At 35.5% G+C, this 20,460-nt stretch overlaps 1 protein-coding gene across 1 annotated transcript in view; it reads right to left on the reverse strand.

Moving 5' to 3' along the window:
* Window positions 1-20,460, reverse strand: part of DOCK4 (dedicator of cytokinesis 4) — a 238,559-nt gene that overhangs the window by 85,936 nt on the left and 132,163 nt on the right. The window contains exons 13-16 of the mRNA XM_065743464.1: window positions 18,003-18,128; window positions 4,334-4,458; window positions 3,143-3,305; window positions 1,614-1,720 (exon numbers count right to left, since the gene is read on the reverse strand). Of these exons, the coding sequence (XP_065599536.1) occupies window positions 1,614-1,720; window positions 3,143-3,305; window positions 4,334-4,458; window positions 18,003-18,128 (521 nt within the window). The remainder of the gene's footprint in view (window positions 1-1,613; window positions 1,721-3,142; window positions 3,306-4,333; window positions 4,459-18,002; window positions 18,129-20,460) is intronic.

Raw genomic sequence — 20,460 nt, forward strand, 5'->3', positions numbered from 1 at the left:
TTCATGAAGTCAAGTCAAGTACAGTTTAAGGGATGAAAAACTGCTCTTACAATATATTCAATACATTGAAAATAGCACTACTACTAGAAAATGTCCTAAATAAAATATTCAAACATTTTTATCACTTAGGAAAAAACTTCACCAAGCCATCCTAAACAAACATTATCAATATATAAATATATATATATATCTGTATACATAAATACATCAACCCCACACATGTATGCATATAGGTTGCTCTGAAAGTAATGCCTCCTATTTATTTTCATGGAAACTGCAACAAAGCACAAGAACACTCTCTGATAGAGAATAGACTCAGCTACAAAACACTTCCTCAACAGTCACCTCCATTAGCTGTGCATTTTTGCCAGAGGTGAAAAAGAGATTACATGCTGTGCTCATAAATATCTGCACCAGCAGAGTTGACCCACTGTCACTGTCAGCACTGCTGAAAAGTATCCTCACTGTAACTGACAGCCACTCTTCGATCTCCATCACCATTCAGCAAGCATCACTGAATGTCAACGGGCGCAGTTTTTTTAGCATTGGGGAATTCAGTGGCACAGCTTTGCTTCATACACACACTGCCATGTCAAATGCCATTTTGTCAGACTGCCTCTCTGCTGCCACCTGTCTCACAGCAACAAAATAGTGGAATACTGGTGTGAAGGTTCAGCCTTTTCTGTCACATCACCACCATCTGCCTCTGACATCGTGGGCAATCAGAATAAAATAGGAGGCATTACTTTCAGAACAGCCCTTATATATACATATATATATATTTATGAGCTGCTCTGAAAGAAATATATATATATATATACATATATATATATATACACGCACATGCATACCCATAATCAATATAAAGACACACACCAATTTTTTGTCTTTACTGTTATTAATATTTTATATCCATAGAACCTATCTGAAGAGAATTTTTAATTGACAAAATTAAGTGGCACATTCTTTTAACTAAAACACACTGGTTTCAGATGGGAAAATTAGATTAAGCTGTCATATGAATAGATAATATAAGCACATTTTCCAGCTCACTGCTTTCATGGGTAGTTTTCACTAATGGGAAATGCCTGTTGCAACTTCATTTCTGAATTACAGCTTCATATCTGACACTGAAGTAATACCAAAGTAGCAACTTTGTATGGGTTATGTCAAGTTAGCAGATATGATATTTAAAATTCAAAATCTGTTTGGAAGCATATCAAACTCTCCGGACTAAGAGATAATTGGAAAATGTGGAAACATAAGAAACTCCACAAGACAGAAATATGTAGAAAAAGTAAAACTGATTGGACCTGTTTAAACCATAGCTTTATTTTTCATCTTCTGGAAGTGGGTAATATCACTCTGCGGGTTTAACTTAACTTTGTGAAATGCATTATAAATATAACGTAGTAAGACTCTGAAACGCACACCTAGACTCAATTGCAGTTTGCAACAGGAAACAATTTAACAATCAGCAATGGGTATTTTAATGGTGACAAGATTATCACTCATTTGGTAACGAATACAGGCTTTCTCAACCTAATGCTTCTAGGCATTTATAGTATGTTCCACAGGAATCATTACAGTTAACGATTTCTAATTCAAATTACCTTGTGTACAATGAGTTCATGGGTGCCATCTGGCAGAGTCCTCCCATTTTCCTGCATCAGGGGCACAAAAGAAAAGCCAAACAACTTCTTCTCACCCTTTTCTTTTGCTGAAACACATAGGTAAATAGGAATGTTTGAGCTAACATTACAAATACTAGACAAAATAAATGTCTAATAAATAATGTCTAAAATAAATCCTGGACAAAGAACTTTACTGGAAGCTGTTTGCAGCTCGTCAGACTAACAGTATCTTAAATTTCTTTCTGGATCTTCATGTTATCTCCTGTAACAGTTTCTGTTATCTTACTATAAATCAGAAAGGAATGTGATGCAACCATTATAATATGAAGAGAAAGTTGTTCTGATTTTGCTATTCAACCCCTGTAGAAGCTCCTACTTACTAACCTCCACTTTAGGTCACCCTTAGCATTTCTGTTTTCAAATATCTACCTCAATAGATAGGACTGTTCCCTAAATATATACACTTCAGATAACATTTTCAAATGAATTTGTTTAAGGTTAAATTCCAAATCGCATGTATCAACTAAATATGGAAGTTGATCCAAAAGTAATGCCTCCTACTTATTTCCATTCAAACTGTAACACATACAAAGAGCAAAAGAACACTGTCATTTTTCCATTTTTACTTCATTTTTCTTTTATTACTTATTACTAGCTTTATAAAAGAGATCTTGAAAAGAACTCAATGAGTATTTCTTCCTATATTATCTGTTACTTACGTTTTAAAGTTTAGGTACTACAAATGTGAATATACTCTCATGTGTGATTGCCACAAAGGCAATCTAAATAGTGTTGCTATATTGGAGTTGGATTCAATGATTCTTACGTGCCCCTTTCAACTCAGGTCATTCTATGATCCTATTATCTCCTTCACCATTAAGAGCCATACAGCAGCAGTCATTTAAAAGATTGAATGATTTAATCCACTTTTCTCTACCAGCTTGACAGCACTCAGAACATACGTATAAAAGCTATCTTGTATATCTTGCTGTGCAAACATGGATACAGACTTCAGCAGTAGTATCATTATTACCCTCAAAATCATCTTTAAAATTGTTCAGAATATTTAGGGAATTTTATACAATTAAAACAAAAGCAAAGTGCAAAAATACAAAAGGGATGTGAAGTGACAATACCATACATGCGTATTTCTCCAACTGGCAGATTGCCAAACAAGTACTAAGAAGCAGGTATAATTTTGGAATGTTTCACTAGTTAAGTTCTAAATTTGCCTTTGGAAATTCTGTTTCAGAATATCTTTCAGCTGCAGTGTTATCAATTACTATTAATGAAAGTAGACTGGTTTCTTCTGGTGTTTGGACTTTACCAAAGCACCAAGTTTCATGGAGCAGAGCTGCAAGCCTGAAATGCTGTGTCATGTAAGCATAAAGAGAAAGTTTATAAAACATATAAAGTTTATGCAGCCTTTTCCCAAGGTGTTACGGAAACTCATGCACTGACAGCAACTTGAACAGATAGGACTAGCAGGAGTTGTGAGCAGCACTTACTGGAACAATGCCGGAATTCACAGCGGATGTGTGCTCCTCTGAATTTATCCACAGGAATAGGAAGTTTCAGCAGCTCAGCCCATCTGGGACCATTGTTATGGTAAAGCACAAAGGAATGGTACTCACTGGCTGGTGGCTCTCCTGAGCCAAATGAGATGAAATCCTAATGATGAAGAAATATGGATTAGTTTTTTAAGGATTAATACATTATTAACACTTTATAACACTTGTGATTAAATAAAATGGCAAAAATTATCCACACGGATGATAATCAAAGTATTTTAAAGGGGTATTAGGAAGTCTTAAGCAACATATGAAATGGAATCCCATGATACAGGGTGGTCCCTGTAGTAAGTACATAACAATTTAAGTGAGACAAGAACAGCACAGACTACAGGATTCTTATTCATGTGAAATAAACCTGTAATCCTTCTGTTGTCAGTGATATGTGCCAGTATGAAACAGTAAAAAATCTGGATCCCCTGACTGACTGCTAACAGGCATCACATTGGGTTGTCTTTGCAACACCCACAATGGTCTCTCCATAGCAAAGGAGGCAAATAGGTTTCTCAGGATTCTTTCTTGAGGATATCTATCATTTCTCTGTAGGGAAAAATACGCTACCGCTGTAGCTTTTCTCCTCAGCAATTAAAAAGGATCACCTTTGCATCTTAATATTCTTTATGAGTATATTGATATGTATGTGTGCACATATATATAAAAAGCATATTTCATATAAAACACACATACATTCCACTCCACACATTCACACACACAATCTTAATTTATAAATATGCACGCACTAATGCAATTCGAACCAGGCTGTATGTGTCAGCCTTTCTCATTTTGTCACCCTATAAACCTCAAGATATGAAAAAAGTGCTTTCAAATAAAACTAAAAATTATCAAATCAAAATTTCTCCAGAACATAATCTTGCTTTGATATTTTACAGCATCTTAATGAAATCATTAGTTATTTGATTGGTGACCTTAGGTGTTTATCTCGATCATGTAATTTATCACATATAAAACATAAGTGGAAATGCTTTGAATATCTACACAGAGCAAAAGATACACAAGACCTCTTCAAAGCAATGTTGCATTTGCTAAACAACGCCAACCAAAGATGATTTACTCTGAAGAAGTGCATCAAGGTTAACTACAGCAAGGAAAAATTGACAACAAAAGTACCCTTAAAATCTGACCACTGCTGTCCACCACATGCATTGTCACTTCCACATTTCTGGCCACACTTTTCCCTCCTTTCTCAAATTCTCCTCTTTCTACAGTGATGTATAAATCATTCCTCATTTCACCTAATAAAAAAAGAAAAAAGAAAAATGTGTGCAAAAGTTAGTTTGCATTGATTACTTCTAACTACAACTACTTCAGCAGACTCCATCTTCTCTTTCTAAGAGCAATATCACAATTTACCAACATCTTCAGATTTTGATAAGAACAAAGAAAGCCAACAAAAAATTTCATAAACCAAGAAAACCAACAGAGCTTCATTCTGATAAAGGCCCAAGAGATTATCTGCTATTCTAAGCAATGATGGCAACTTTTATTCATATTAGCTCTTTTGGTATCTCCCATGACATCTCCATTAATACTGAAATTTGGCTTCGTTCCTCTTTTACAGCAATATCAACATGTATTTTCTCATTTGTAATCTCTATGTTTCTCTGTTTAAGGACTCCTCATTATAACTTTTTTACACTTAATCTCTAATAAAGTTATTACTTTGCTCATTTCTATTTGAAAAGACAAAAAACAATCTAGAATTCAAATCTCCTTCTGAACTAGAAGGCTTCAGCGTATTTTGTATTGACAGGTTATCCTGAAGCTCAGTAATGAAAAGCAACTTATTTTTCAGTTATTGGATGGAAAGCCTTCTTATATTAAAATTTTAACATATTGAAAGCACAAACCCAAGGCAGGCATTACCTAAGTGTTACATAACATATGTAAGTTATACAATACCTCTACCATGTTTAAATTAAACATCCTTCCATATTTATCCATCAACAAATTAAGCATTCCACCAGGCCTTAACCAGAACTTCTGGGTGAGATCTATGCTGACCTTAATTTCATTGGACACACACCACGAAGTTTATGGATAATGACAGAAATAACTGTTTGGCTCCTGTCAGAGACAAAGCAGCAGCTGTGGTGGTAGGAAGCCCCACTTTTCTTTGAAGATCATGTATCTTTTTTCTAAGAAGTAAATACTAACCTACTTCTGAACAAATACTGCTAGAACTACTTCGAAGTTTCTAGAAAAATGAAGGGCCAACAGCATGACCACAGGAGCATCTTCTAAGCTTCTAATGGCTAGATAGAAAAAGAATTCAAGAATACATGCTTTCATCTGGTGAAATACAAGTTTATCATTAAAGCAGATTTTCACTGATCATCAGAGAAAAAAAAGAAACAGTTTGGTGTATTTAAATTGATATTACTAAAAAGTCAAATAAGATACTTAACTGATAAATAATCACTTAATCTTAAATTTTCAGTTTCATTTTAATGTGCAAACAGAATCTGACCTTCTCTTGTGTTTCATATCTCGTGTTTATTTTGCTGCATGCATCTTTGCAATGTATTTTAAGTACCAGAAACATTAATCTTTCTACAGTCTTCTGCTGTAACATTATTCTGTCACTATATGAAAATCAATTAAATTATTTCTCCAAAGTACAATCTAAACCACTGACAAATTGGAAAAAAAAACAAACAACTTTGTTATCAAACTGTCAAGAACCATACCCTTTATAAAGGAGGAAGAAATTGCCATTGTATTACCTTACTATCAATTGTCTACTGAAATACTTATGCAAGATAGAGTACAGAGAGGCAGCACAAAGAAATATCAGGAGCAGATGGTATTCACTTAAGAGCTTGATATGAAGTCAAGGATGAAAAAGCTGAATTACTAATAAGTGCGTGCAATCACTGAATCAGTCTCTTGTACCCAGTGGAAACCAGCTTCAAAATGAGCAAAAGGCAGCGATTATTCATGTAACGGACAGCAGACTCATAAAAGAAAACCCAAAACTTTCCAGAGGATATTGTGAATGTCAGAAATTTGATCTCAAAGAATGGGTTCAAGGGGAAAACAGAAATCTTGGAAGAGAAATCCACTGTAGGATATGAAACAGACAGGAAATCCCTTGAGCTGAAAATAGCTGGAGGCTGCGAGAGCACTGGGGGGTAATCACCATGTATGCATATATTCCTGTCCAGTTCTCACTCCTCCTTAGGTGCCTATTTAAAATAGTAGGCTAGATAGGCCCCTGCTCTGAAGCAGTAGAGCTGCTCTCATGAGTCAAATAATAAAATTACCTTTAAAATTACTAGATTCTGATTATTTCTACATTTAAGTAGTATTTTATTACGAAAGATTTAATACCCAGTACAGTATGGTCAGCAAAGAGCAGGCAACATGTTGCGTGCTTACTTGGCATGTGCTTATCCTAGGATTGGTGCAGGTTAGAAGTGGACATCAGTCACTTACAGGAGTTTTACATTCAGAAAACATGACAAGACAGTAATCAAAAAAAGATTTTTATTTATCAGAAAGGAATTATTTCCATCTTCCATGGGGTCTTCACAGAAATATAATTAAAATCACATTTTCACCAGAGATTTCATGACCTAGTCCAGATAAAAGTCAGTGAAAAACACTTTTTTTTTTTAATCAGAGCAAACTGTACAGGATTTAAATGAAAAAAAAAAAAAGTATTTTTTTTAAAGTAATCACAGTTTCATAGAATTTAAGAAGTCTTTCAAAAACACTGTCTCCTTTTCAAGGTTTTTTAAAAATTTGCAAACTCGCTGTCAAAAGAAAATAACTCACTGGGAAAAAAAGATACAAGAGGACGTATTTGCACAATTCCTGTCTTGCTTTGCCCTACAGAAACTTTGCTGTGTTCACAATCAGTGTCATGAGAGGATAGGTCAGACAATTTTTATCCTTATCTACATACATTCAGGAAGCTCTACTCTATTTTCAATGTCTCAGAGCAAGGCATACGGTCATCTTATTCTAAAAAATTCCTGTATTTTTTCCACTTTCTTGCAAGGCAAATTAAACGCACAAGTGGAGATTAGGACTCAAACTATATGAGAAAAAAGGATGAATATAAAATATGATGATTTATATGGAAACAGGTGGACAGAAAAACAGAAGGAAGATAACTGAAATAAACTAGAAAATTAAACAAAAATAATGTAAGTTATGGGCTATATATCAAGGGTACAGTCTGCATCAGGCAGATGAAACAACAGCTTCCTTTTCTCATAGCATGCATCATATCTGACATTCTGTAATCTTTACGAAAATGTAGTTTCTGGTTTAGGTTTGACCTTGCCCATATTGATATGCACTCACAAAATTTTCGCTTTTTCTTAAAAAAAGATCTCTATTTGCAACTAAAATATAGAAAACTACATTGAATTTGTGTAGTTCAGATAAGGGTACTAGAAGGTTAAGAACTTAAAGCCAAGCTTCCAACAAAACTTTAGTGCAATATTTATATGAACATACTATGAGTAAAAGTTCAGAAGATTAAGAAGTCAGAGGGGTTATAAAAATAAACACGAAGAGATATCAGAAAATAGAATTGCTGATTCAAGAACAGAAAATGGATTTGGGAAGTGAACTTCAGTCTGGAAAGGGAAAAGGAAAGAAAACTGTGATAAAAGCATACACAAATACATTTGGAATGATTTTTTTTTTTTAATTTATTTAACTCTCAATACATTGTTCCACCAACATCTTAACCTCTTCTACTTCCCCAGCACAGAAGTGCCATTGCTTCAATCTTTATTGACAGAAGTTCTCAAAATCTTGACATTGTCCGTATAAAATTCATCCAGGGTTTTTTATTATGGATCTTCTTACAGTAAAAACAATTCCATTTTGATTTATAAAATATTCAAACATCAGCAAATGTTTGAATTTGCTATTTATGTTCCTTTCATTAAACCTTTTCATTTATGGGAATTATAATTACATATTTGATTACAAGAATATGCACACTTTTTCTATAGTATCTCTATACCAGATGGATAATTCTCGTATTATATCATCATGTTTTTACCAAGAGTTGTAATTAAAACCACACGGAATACTTAAAAGTCAAAGTTCTGCTGAATATTTAAGTTCTGATGTAGACTTCGGTGAGTACAGATGGTATTTTATGCTAAAGTACCTGCATGACTCAAATAAATCTCTTCTGGTTGAATGTTTACTGCTATTTTCTACTGTCTTCCATTGGACCAAATGTGAGGAATTTATACAGAAACAAACGAGGGACATCTTGGACATCAGAGTAAATCAGCTTTTAATTACTGGTTGAAAACATGCCTATAAGATTAATTTCAAATGGACAAGCTGAGGTTTCAAACATAATGAAAAAGGCAACACATTTCTACCTGATAAGAAATACCAACATTAAGTGAAAATGTGCAAGAGTTATTTTCAGCATCATGTTTGGTACAGTAATGAGCAAGTGAAAACAGTGCAGAAAATGTCGCTCAACTCTAAGGTGACAAGCCTACATCTAACTACAGTGAAGCTGCATGGTACAAAAGATCTAAACTATTTGAAGGGTTTTCTTTCAAAAGAAAGAGCAGCTCATTTTTGCCTCTCTACCTCAATCCTGTTATTGTAAGAATTGGTTTTCTTAAAGCTTTCTGAATTCACCAGAGCTTCTGGACTGTGCAGTGAACAAGCAGATGTAGACATCCAGTTAATAAGTGCTGAACAGAATGGGACTGAACTTGGTAATTCAGTTTTGTCTAAGACTGACATACAGTTTTCCGGGAAAGAAAAGGCTACAAGAAGGTGAACCTCTAACACAAAGATTCATTAAACATATTCTGCAAAGCTAAATCACTTAGGGCTCCTGAGAAGGAAATGGCACTTCTACATATGTGGGTTATAGGCTGAGTCAACAGAAGATGGAGAAAAGAAAATTAAAGAAGAGACATATTGCGTTTCTGAGTTCTTTGAATCAGTCTGCTGCACACGAAACCTGCTCATCGTAGCACAGATATCTTCAAGCCACTATCACAATAAAAACTGAAGTTAACATGATACAACCAAACACAGGTAAAACAGAAGGTTGTTGCAGATTAGACGTAAGATGATGAAGAACAAAGCAGAAAAACAAAGGTTGGCATAGATGCCTGCTGCAGTAAGAAGTAATAAGTCCTCTCTTGGCAAATGGATGAACTATGAGGATCACAGTGTATCTAGGGAAGCTGTTTGTTATTGCTCTTTTCAGGCGATAACACATTGTGTTGAAAAATGGTATCAATAGCTTCTGTGCTAATTACAGAAGCAACACATTAGATCCCAGCACTATTTAGTTAGTGCCCTATGGTTTCATCTGTTTGGCTAATCAAAACTTCATTTTAAAATATTAAAAGTTACGTTCAAGGCATTCCTACAAAAGCTTGTAGCATGAGGGAATGGTTAAGAGAGATACGGAAATCAAAGTTCAACAGAATGAAATAAAGAATTGCAAAGCTCTAGTGATGTGGTTGATTATAAAGCTTTGATTTCCCATGCAGCACAAGTGTTGAGTGTACAAACTGAAAGGACATTTGTTGCGGTAAGTGAATTTAATTGTATGTGAAAGATGTGGAATTGAAATGTCTGGGTTGCTAAATCAAAATGTGTACAGCGTAGCATTGGCAGTAACTGCCTCTTCAAATGGTCCTGCCAAAACATTTCAGCTTCAACCTGGCAAAAACATCTTGAAAGCACTATTTATAGGCTAGAAGGAAAAACTCCAAATCCTTTTTGAGCCACATATAGGTGCTAACCAGGCAAACTACAGCTCAAGTTTTCTGACCTAAGAAGAGACAGAAACAGCTTCATGACTTCATTCCAACTAGCAATGAGGTATCCAAGTGCTGAACTTGAGTGGAGGGCATATGAATTACATGACAGCAGCAAATGAGAGAAAAAAGGAAGGCCAATTAAAGCTGCAAAACAGCCACAAGATATACTGTCAGAGAACACACCTATCTAATGGAGGTCAGCCTTCCTGAATATGCTGACTATAAACCACAAACTTTAAATAACCGGGAAAAAGAAAGGAGCCAAGAGTAATTTGCAGGCCAGAGATGACAATGCTTGCTCAGGGGTCCTATTATCCCTGCTAAACAGTTTCATTGTGGGATGTCTCTGTAGACTTTCTTTTCTTAACAGATAGGAAGCTAAATTATCACTATTCAGGAGCTTGCATATAAGCACAGGCCTGCTGCTGCTCAGAAGATGTACCCCCAGATACAGAACCCACACACAAGCTACCCCTGGTTCACAGAAGCTTCACGACTGAACCTCAGCCAACGAGAGTAACACAGGTAATCACTGCAGAGCATGACAGTGTTTGTATGAATGTAGTATTTGTTCATTTTTTTCCTCCTAGAAATATTTGTACTATGTGTCAAAATAATGATCCTTCATCTCAGAATTGTTTTAAGCTTACACCGAGGAAGCTGTGAGTTGCAATTGCAACAGATATTTTAATAAGTTTTCTCATATTCCAATTCCATTTAGAACTGTAAAATTTGTTGTAGCATATTAATATGGAACAATGTTTTCAAGCTGAAGATAGCTATCAAAGATCAAAGGCAGCTGTCTTTGTTAGAAGGGGAGTTGAGTTTGCCAGCCATTCTCAAGAAAGCTTTCCGGTGAAATAAATTCCAATTTGATTATTTAGTACTGTAACAAAACAGTGTGACTGTGTTTGACTGAAATAACATCTCTGATAGCTGCAGTTTACAGTGTGCAAATCTGAACTATCCTGAGAGCAGCTGCTAATTTGAAAATAATTCCATACAACTCATTAAACTCATTAACTCATGCTTTGGTTACTGCCTTTCTGCAAGTTTAGTGTACAGGTCCTTTAGAACCATGAATTGAACAGGAGCATAAAATATTATTTTGTTCACAGAAAGTTCTAGTAAATTTACATCTCTGTAAAATGCAAGCTAATGAGTTGCTTTGTTTTATACCTTAAATACAACTTTAACAGATCTTAAAAAGATTTCTGCTGCAAGGACCAAATTTTGCTGGACACAACACAAATGGAATGATATGCAGGATCTAAATCTTGTGGATGAAAACCGTTTTAGAGAAAACTTTTTTAAAAGACTTTGTGGAATGGGGCAAGAGCTGTGTAACCATTGTCAGTAAGGGAGATCTCAATGAACCACACTGTAGGTGATTTTAACTTGAAGAGAGGGTCAAAGACTCTTAGAGGCTCTTGCCTTCTTTAAGTCAGTATGTTCACTGCTTCTTACCAGCTACAAGGCTGTAAGTATACCTATGCTTATATACTTACATCAACAAGCAAAACAAGTTTTGTTTTGTTTTGTTTTAAATAGCTTATTAGCAATTCATGTCAAGTTCCAGAACTGTATTTAATTTAGAAACCAAAACTCAAAACTAAATTCAAGTTCTGCAATTTTTTTTAGCATTCATGAAAATCATAGTGCAGAAGGATGTACAAGAGAAGGACATCCTTAAAGAGAACCAGTCAGGAACATACAGGCACACAGCATTTCACAAGTAATTTCATCACTGTAGTAAGTGAACTTCCCCCACTGCAACAATTTATTTTCTCTTTTGCATTGTAGGTGATACTGAAAGAGCAGTTGGGGCTGCTTATCAGTGAATGTACACTGAAAAAAAGCAGTTCTGAATGGAGAAATACTACCAGTACTCATAAGAAATGACAAATCTCATTGATGTGATTGAAGCTTTCAGTGTCAGATTTAAACCACAGTGACAACCACTGACCACAGATTTTTCTCTATATAGCAAACTTCTTGCTTATGGTGGCAAAGAACACTTTTGCTGTTTTCAAGAAACACAGATTCATGACAATTACTGTTGATCAGTAATACTCAGGAATGAGAAAACGTTGTACTGAGTGCTCAAATACAAACAAAGGAAGAAAAAGTCTGAGATTGGAACCTTCTGGGGAACCTTCTGGGTGACAGACAGCAAAATCTTATTTGCTGTGTGTATGCACATTTATCTGCATTTAAGTATGTGACAGGGGATGGGCAGAAAGAAATAAGAGCATTTCTGTTATTTTTGTACTGCTAGCTACTTTTTATATAAACAAGAATACCAGTAATACTATTAAGAAAGAATTAAAACAACTCTGCATGTGTTAAGACTGCAGCAGCACCGGTAACTTTTATAACAGTACTGCCTTTTTACTATTAGTTTTGGCATTTAAATCAAAGGCTAAGATGAAAAAACAGATTCCTTTCTTCAGTTACCTCAATGTCCCTTTTCAACAGAATATTACCTGCATTTTCATCTTTATTCCAGAAACTCTCAGTTAGCCCTAAAAAACATTCATCCAAAATAAAAAAAGCTGATGAAGCAAATGAAATGTCCTTGACACAAGGGATTCTCCAACTGCAAAACTTTCAGATTTTAAACAAAACATAGATCTGCTTTGCATAATTGCTCTGTGACTCTTCCTTGTTCTTCCCTCTAACGAGACGTAAGACAAATTGATTTCAACAGCAGGGAATAAAGGATTTACAAGCTTATTTAACAGAAAAAGCTTGGATCTGTTGATTTTGGAAGGAATTTAACAGAATTTTGAGAAGTTACTGTCCAAAGACTTCTTGAACTCCAACAGTCTCGATGCCATGCCCACAGCCCTCTGGTACACAACCTTTCCCAATCCCTACCCTGTCCCTGCCTTGACACAGCTCCATGCCATTCCCTCAGGAAGGAGAAGGAAACCAATATAACACTTCCTTACACTTGCCTAACCAAGTATGGAGACATGTATTAGTACCTCCAGTACCTCAAAAGCTAGATAGAAAAGAAGATAATTCCTCTGGTAAAAAGGATCAAAGCTTCTAAAAGTATTAAAATAGGATTTGGAAAGCAAAGTATATTCCCGACAGAGTACTACGGTTTTGTGAAAGGTCAAAATTCAAGGTGTCTTTACTCGACAATATTTCTTAAACATATTTTGTGTAACTAATATATCCAGGCAATATTACTTTCGGTAATTAAAAATACATATTACAGTTAACAGTGGCAGGTGGAAATTTAGGCTGTTTGTACTCCATAGAGACTTAGAGACTGATGAAGTCTGGAAAAAATTATACTACTCCTCATGAGAGAAAAACATGGAAGGGTGCAAAACATATTTTTCTCTTCCTAAAATCAACAAATCTTTACTAAGTCCAAGCTTAGTGACAGCTACACAGACACACGAAGAGAACAGATTCCATAGCTTTCTCAATGGTTTTGCTCTCCAGATTCTTAATTTAAGCGTTGAAAGGAGGAATATGCTTCTAGTCAAAACCACATAATTGAAAAATTCATGTTATCACATGGATAGCATTCTGCAAGATGATTTGTATAAAAAGACAATTATTCTAGTTGCAGTTTAAAAGCTTCTGAAAAAGAAAGGAAGAGAGAGAAAAGAGAAAGAGAAAGAGAAAGAGAAAGAGAAAGAGAAAGAGAAAGAGAAAGAGAAAGAGAAAGAGAAAGAGAAAGAGAAAGAGAAAGAGAAAGAGAAAGAGAAAGAGAAAGAGAAAGAGAAAGAGAAAGAGAAAGAGAAAGAGAAAGAGAAAGAGAAAGAGAAAGAGAAAGAGAAAGAGAAAGAGAAAGAGAAAGAGAAAGAGAGAGAAAAAGAGAGGGAGGGAGGGAGAGAGGAAGGGAGAGAGGGAGGGAGAGTTTACACACGAAAAGAACAGAAGATCTTTTAATAACCCAGATGAATGAGTAGTATGTTCAATAGCTTTCAAAGACAATCTGATGAGATGTAACTGGACAGCTGAAGGACACCTAATGGACTTAAAAGACAAAAAAAAAAAAAAGGTAAAGCAATGCAGTTGTTATGGTTAAAAAAAGGGGAAAAATAATTCCTAAATTAAACATAACAAAGCTTATTCATAACTTCTAAGCACTGCATCCTGGACTGCTCACTGTATCTGCTGAATAAGCAAAAAATGTTAAAGAAGACAACACTGAGAAACAAAATGCAACTTTCATGGTTCGACAGACGTAAGAGAAGTCTGGACTACTAAACTTTGTTACAGAAATTAATACTGCAGCTTCATGTGGATTCTTTAGTTGTGTTATTAGAAAGGTGATATCACAGTACTAGAAGTGGAACAGAAAGTTCAGAGTGAAAGATTACAAGGAAAGAACATTCCAGTCAGGACTGACTAGCTCAGACAGCATCATTTTAGACCACCTGTGGATGTGTACAGGGAAATAATGGTCATTGTAATACTACTGTGCTGACATAAATTCTTCAGCCTTTTCTAGTTTCAAAAGAGTTTAATAATTTGGATGGACAGGAAGAAATATAAACTCTGATCTTAACTCAGAGGAAGTGGTGGTCAGATCTCAGCAGCTGAAATCCAAAGCTGAAAAAGAGGGGCTATAGCTAACTAATATCTAATAGCTGTCTACAAAAATCTGTTCAGAGATCAGTCAACAAGATATTTGTTTATACACTGTAGTATATTTTATGGACTCTAAAATATATATAGCATCTCAATTCACATCTCTAGCTGTTTTAAATAAGAATTCTCTTCTAGATTAGACATGAAGCAACACAGAATAAATTTGTAGGTAGAGTTTCAGGAAATAATGGTTCAACCTGACTAAATTTCTTAGTGAAAAAAGAACTCTACAGAAAGCCTTGAGATTTATTTTATCTGCTAATGTCTCACACTGAATGGATTCTGGCTTTGAGTGTACCAAGCCGCAAAACATAATAACAATAGTAGACTTAGCACTATTAAGAACACTATAACTTAAAGCAAAACAGATGCAGTTTTAGTTTGATAAGCACAACAAAGTAAGATGTGCAGCTACACAATGCTTATCACATGGCAGCTCACAGTCTGTTTACAACTGGCCGCCTTAGCGGAGAGCTCTAGCCCCTGCAGTAAATCCTTACTCAAATAAACAGCTGCACTAGGGTTTACTACCACAGACTAAAGAATGACTTTCCTTAATGAACTAGGTATTTTACACAAAGATGAGAAATAGCCAGTGCATGCAGGCATATATGTCAGAATACATGAGCATAACATCCAGCACTTAGGTTACGCAGTGATGCAGATGCTATTACATTAAATTTGGAATCAGATTCCATATGAGAGCACTATATTAAAGAGCAAAAATGTAGGTAAAACTATGCGTAGATATATGTGAAAGGGCTTTCAGATTCCACCAACTTCTATATATGTTAAAGTATTTCTCAAAAAGCTTAGTATGTTCATAAACATCAAATGCATAATTTTATTAATTTTATTTAAGTAATTACATGGTTGTCTGTCCTTTCCAGAAATGCTGAGATAGAAATTCAGAGCATAAACATAGTTTTCCTTTGACGCAGTACAAAGCTTTCCAAGAATACCAGCTTGCTCATCTGCTGACTGTCACACTTGGATGCTGGAAAGGAGTGTACTGGTTAAATCTAGAAAATGCATGTTGATTAGGATCCTGAGGTAACACTTTCACTGCCTTTCCTTATTCTAACAGCTAGAATAAAATGAATTACCTATTTCACGGCCTTTTTTGAATCATAAATGCCTTTTTCTACCAATCTACTTCATCTCCTATAATTCTTGAATTTCATCAATACAAAATCCTGGAAAGAGTATTCTGTGGCTTCACCCTGTCAGGCTCCAGTGACATAAAAAATACTGCTCTATAAAAACACGCGTTATTATTGTCATCAAAATTCCAGTATGGCATGTGTGCTGGTGCTAGCTACTTTCAGAGGCAAAACCTCTAAAGAGAAAAGGGTTGATACAATGCAAAATGAAGGTCAGTTAGAGTTTAAATACATCAGAATAGGAGAGCAACTTAAAATCTGGCACTTTATAAAAGAGATACTACGGTTAAGCAGCATGTAGTATTTCTTATTGAATAATTCAAGAGAATCTGGTTCAGAGTCCTAACCTAAGTGCTAATTAGACAGAGCAACACACTCAATTTCAACAAAAAAAAAGACCTAATTAGTGACCATTTCCAATTGCAAAAGATGAAGTTCTCTAATTTATCTATGAAAAAAAAAAGACACTAGAGAGATACAAAATGAAAGGGGAGCTTTAAAAGAAAAAATTATTTCAAAGGCTAGGCTCCAGCAGGCATTTCACCGCCTAGAGCACACTGCCCTGCTTAGCCCTTGGAACTCATCATTAGAAAAATAAGAAGATTATTTTCCTCTAGGAGAAATCTCCTCTATGCCAGCAAACACATACTATAAGTTCAGTGTTTTCTTAACTGAGGTAAGCATATACTTGGACTAAAAAAGCAGCACACCAAAGTTCATAAATTATTATTTTCAATAAGAAATTGAGCCTATGCAATTCTTTGAGTTGGAGCAGCTCACTACACAGTGCTCAGCTATAACATGCTTTTAGCACTTCATGTTACTGCACAACTGGAAAATCAGAGCTATTCATTGAACTAAGAAAATTTGATAACAGAGCTGAAAGACCCTGAATTATACATAGATAATCAGTAAATTGAGAAAAGTTTCTTAATGGGAATTATAGTGCTCTCTGTAAAAAGTACATTCAAAATTATCAGCCACATTATCTATAACATTCTTTTGATTCAAATGAGAAATCCAACAGTAACACAATCAAATAAACCTATCTAATAAGCTCAAGATTTCAACTGAAGACTTTCACTTGATATACGTATATAATCTACCTTTAAATTAAACGGCATCTAACTTACACACTTTATTGTGGTGATTTCAGTAGAACAATTTCATAATAATGCTAAAACTGTTTTATTAACTTGCACTCAGTGCAAATCTTAAGTGCATAGTAGTACTGATGAGGGATGCAGAAGGACAGATGTTTAACTGGCAGTAAGAGCAAAACAGCGAATTCTCAGCTGTCAAGTTTCAGGCTGAAGTTCAAGAAAAGTGCATGCCCACAGCTAAAGCTGAGTCTCATTACGGAGTTTTAGTAGCCTATTAAGACTCCTCTGATTAGTGAAACATTGAAGCTTAGACATTCTTGCCTCAGAACCACAGTTTACTTCCAATTTATGTATACAGGAATGAAAATGAGAAAGTCCCCATTAAGAATCTGCAGGTCTTGTAGATGATTTGCATCTGAGAAAGTCAAGGCATTGCATGCGAACTCAGAGCTGAAACTAAGATGTGAGCTCCTCCCTGCGATATTTGTCACTAACACCACAGCAACACAGCAATCATGCCAAAGTGCTCCTAAGTATGCTTTTCCTTTAAAGAAACATTGGCTAAGGATTTCGTTTCTAGGAACTATCTATAGATTTTACCACAGTCTGTTTTCTCCCTGTATTTGTTTCTTCACATTCATAGTGACACATTCTTTCAACCTTCCTTAGCACCAGTTTAAGCAATTACTTACGTTACCGTACAATCTAATTAAAATAAATCTCCACATCCCTTTCATTATCCATTTCCAGCATCTATTTCCATCAGTTGAGGATTCTGATGGAATTCTGATTTTACCAACTGGTAAAATCAGAAGCTACACCATGTCTTCTTAATCTGTGTAGAGCTCAGTAGTCTTGCATTCAGTCATTTCCATGTCCAGAAAGCAGATAACCATCTCTGTATGCTCTTTTGACACTAAATTCATAACTGTGTAATATACAACATAAGGGGAAACCTGGGATGCAGTTTTCTTTTATTTGCATCCAAAAAAGTGTCTCTGGAAGATTTAGTAATTTTCAAAATTCTATATTTATTTGGAAAACAAAAGAAAACTCATTAATTCCTCACTAGTTCTTTCCCTTGTTCCTTAAAGAAAATTTATTCTTTTCCACTTACCAGGCATGATAATATTGGAAAAACCTAGCTTCCTTGTTATGGATACTCCATGGGTAAACATAGATGTATTCTCTCTCCTAATTTGTTCTATGTCTCCATGAAGCAACTGAAGAGAAACTGCCAGACCTGAAAATCAAGAGAAAAACAAGGGAAAGTAAGGCATTCAAACAGATTACCACTACTTCTTCAAGACTATATATACTTGCATATATATATACTGCATATATATATATATATATGCATTCCTGACAGGTCAAACAATGATAGGAAGTTAAGTAACATCAAGCTAAATCATTTCAATTATTTTTTAATGTATTTCAAAATTATCTCAACACCTAGAATTCCATAAGGATGGGAAAACAACTACACATGAAAAAAATGTTACCAAACTATTAGTGATGTGTAAACTACAGTGCCACATCAGATCAAAATTGTCACTTCACCTTATACAAGGTTATATAATTTATTTATCCAAAATCAGAACATTTAAACTCTTAATGAACAAATATAGCATGATTCTCACATAGACCCAGTAATTTCATAATGACCGAGATTGAAACTTTTTGTCAGTGTTTATCAGATTTATTCAATCATGTTTGTACTCTATGTTTGCTAGAACAAAATCCAAAGGTGGCCATATAGTCATTTCCCAATATTTATTCCTCAAGAATCTAGGAAGAATAACTTCAACTATCATATTTGCAGCAAAATCATTGCAGACACAGCTAAAATTAGCAAAAACAACAGGAATGTCTTATGGTTATTTAAAAAGTAATCATCAAGACAAGTGTCAGGATACAGCTTGTACAGATTAATCTTCCCTGACCTTCAACATCACTACAGCATATCACGTGTCAACAGACAGATCAAGGAGAAGATAAAACTCTTCACATACACTCAACAACTGAAGATAAAGAGAAATCTCAGTCAAGTCATAATTAACTTCAGATTAAGCTTAAGTAAACAGCATGCACACACAAACTGAACAACAAGGCCATCGGTCCTTCAGGTTTTGGAAGAAATTTTCCCTACAAGCATGTTATTTTTAAACGTATTTTCTTTTAGTCTGATGGTTCTAAACCACCGCCTGAAAAATCAGCCTTTAGTATTGCTAGTCCAGTCTCATGCATGTAAGAGATCAGAGATCTGATGAGCATGACAACTTTTTTCCTCTTATTTCCATTTATGATAAATTATTATTATTCACCTATGGAGAATGTGATGTTCTTTCCAGACTTCCATCCTCTTAACATGAAAAACAACATACCTACACATCTCCAACTGAATACATTAATAGATCATAGAAAAAAAAGCATTCAGTGAAGCCTATTACGTTTTGAGGACTAAATGTAATACTATGAACATTAATCATCTCAGAAATGGTAATTTGTTCCACGATAACCATTTAAATTTAAGAAACAGTAATAATTATTTATCAATGTAAACCAGAAAACAAACCACACAGTGGCCGGAGTATATTATAAGAACCTTCTATGCCCTTTCCTGTTGGTATCAGGTCACAGAGGCAAAATTCAGACATTCTTAGTGCAGGTGAAGTTCTTCATGCTAGATGGAAAGAGTTAAGTAGGATCTGTTGTACAGTTAGAAATACTGATACTTAGCCCACTGCCAATCTTCTTTCTTCTATATTTTAAGAGGCAGTTATACACGCTTATGAAGAACCTCTGAAGACCAAGGTTTCAAGTTAACAACTGTGTTACTAAGGATCCAGATGCCAAATGAAAAGGGAATTGGCAAGAGCAGAACCAGAAGGACTGATAAATCTGATAAAGATGCTGACATCAAGAGAACACTGTAAGCAATGAAAAGATTGATATTTATCCCTGCCAAAAAAGACCTGGGGGTACTGATGGACGGCCAGCTGAACATGAGCCAGCAATGTGCCCTCACAGCCCAGAAAGCCAACTGTATCCTTGGCTGCATCAAAAGAAGTGTGGCCAGCAGGGCAAAGGAAGTGATCCTACCCCTCTACTCTATGGTCCTGAGACCTCACTGTTTTCAAGATCTGAAGTCCTCAGTACAGGAGAGATATGGACCTGATGGAGCACGTTCAGAGGTTAGGGGCACAAAAATGATCCATGGAATGGAGCACCTCACCTATGAGGATAGGTTGAGAGAGCTGGGGCTGTTCAGCTTGGCAAAGAGAAGGCTGCGAGGTGACCTGATAGCAGCCCTTCAAGTATCTAAAAGGGCTGATACAGGAAAGAAGGGGACAGACTCTTGAACAGGGTCTGTGGCAACAGAACAAGGGGAAATTGCTTCAAGCTCAGGGAGGGTAGATTTGGGTTACATAAAAGGAAAAAATCTTTTACAGTGAGGGTGGTGAGACACTGGTTTATGCCCCATCCCTGGAGACTTTCAAGGTGAGTCTAGATAAAGCCCTGGGCAACCTGATCTAGCTGCGGTGCTCACTGCAGGGAAGTTGGACTAGATGGCC

Source organism: Cyrtonyx montezumae, unplaced genomic scaffold (genome assembly GCF_038088225.1).
Source record: "Cyrtonyx montezumae isolate F1298 unplaced genomic scaffold, pur_monq_1.0 scaffold_3, whole genome shotgun sequence".
In the NCBI taxonomy this organism is placed as follows: Eukaryota; Metazoa; Chordata; class Aves; order Galliformes; family Odontophoridae; genus Cyrtonyx; species Cyrtonyx montezumae.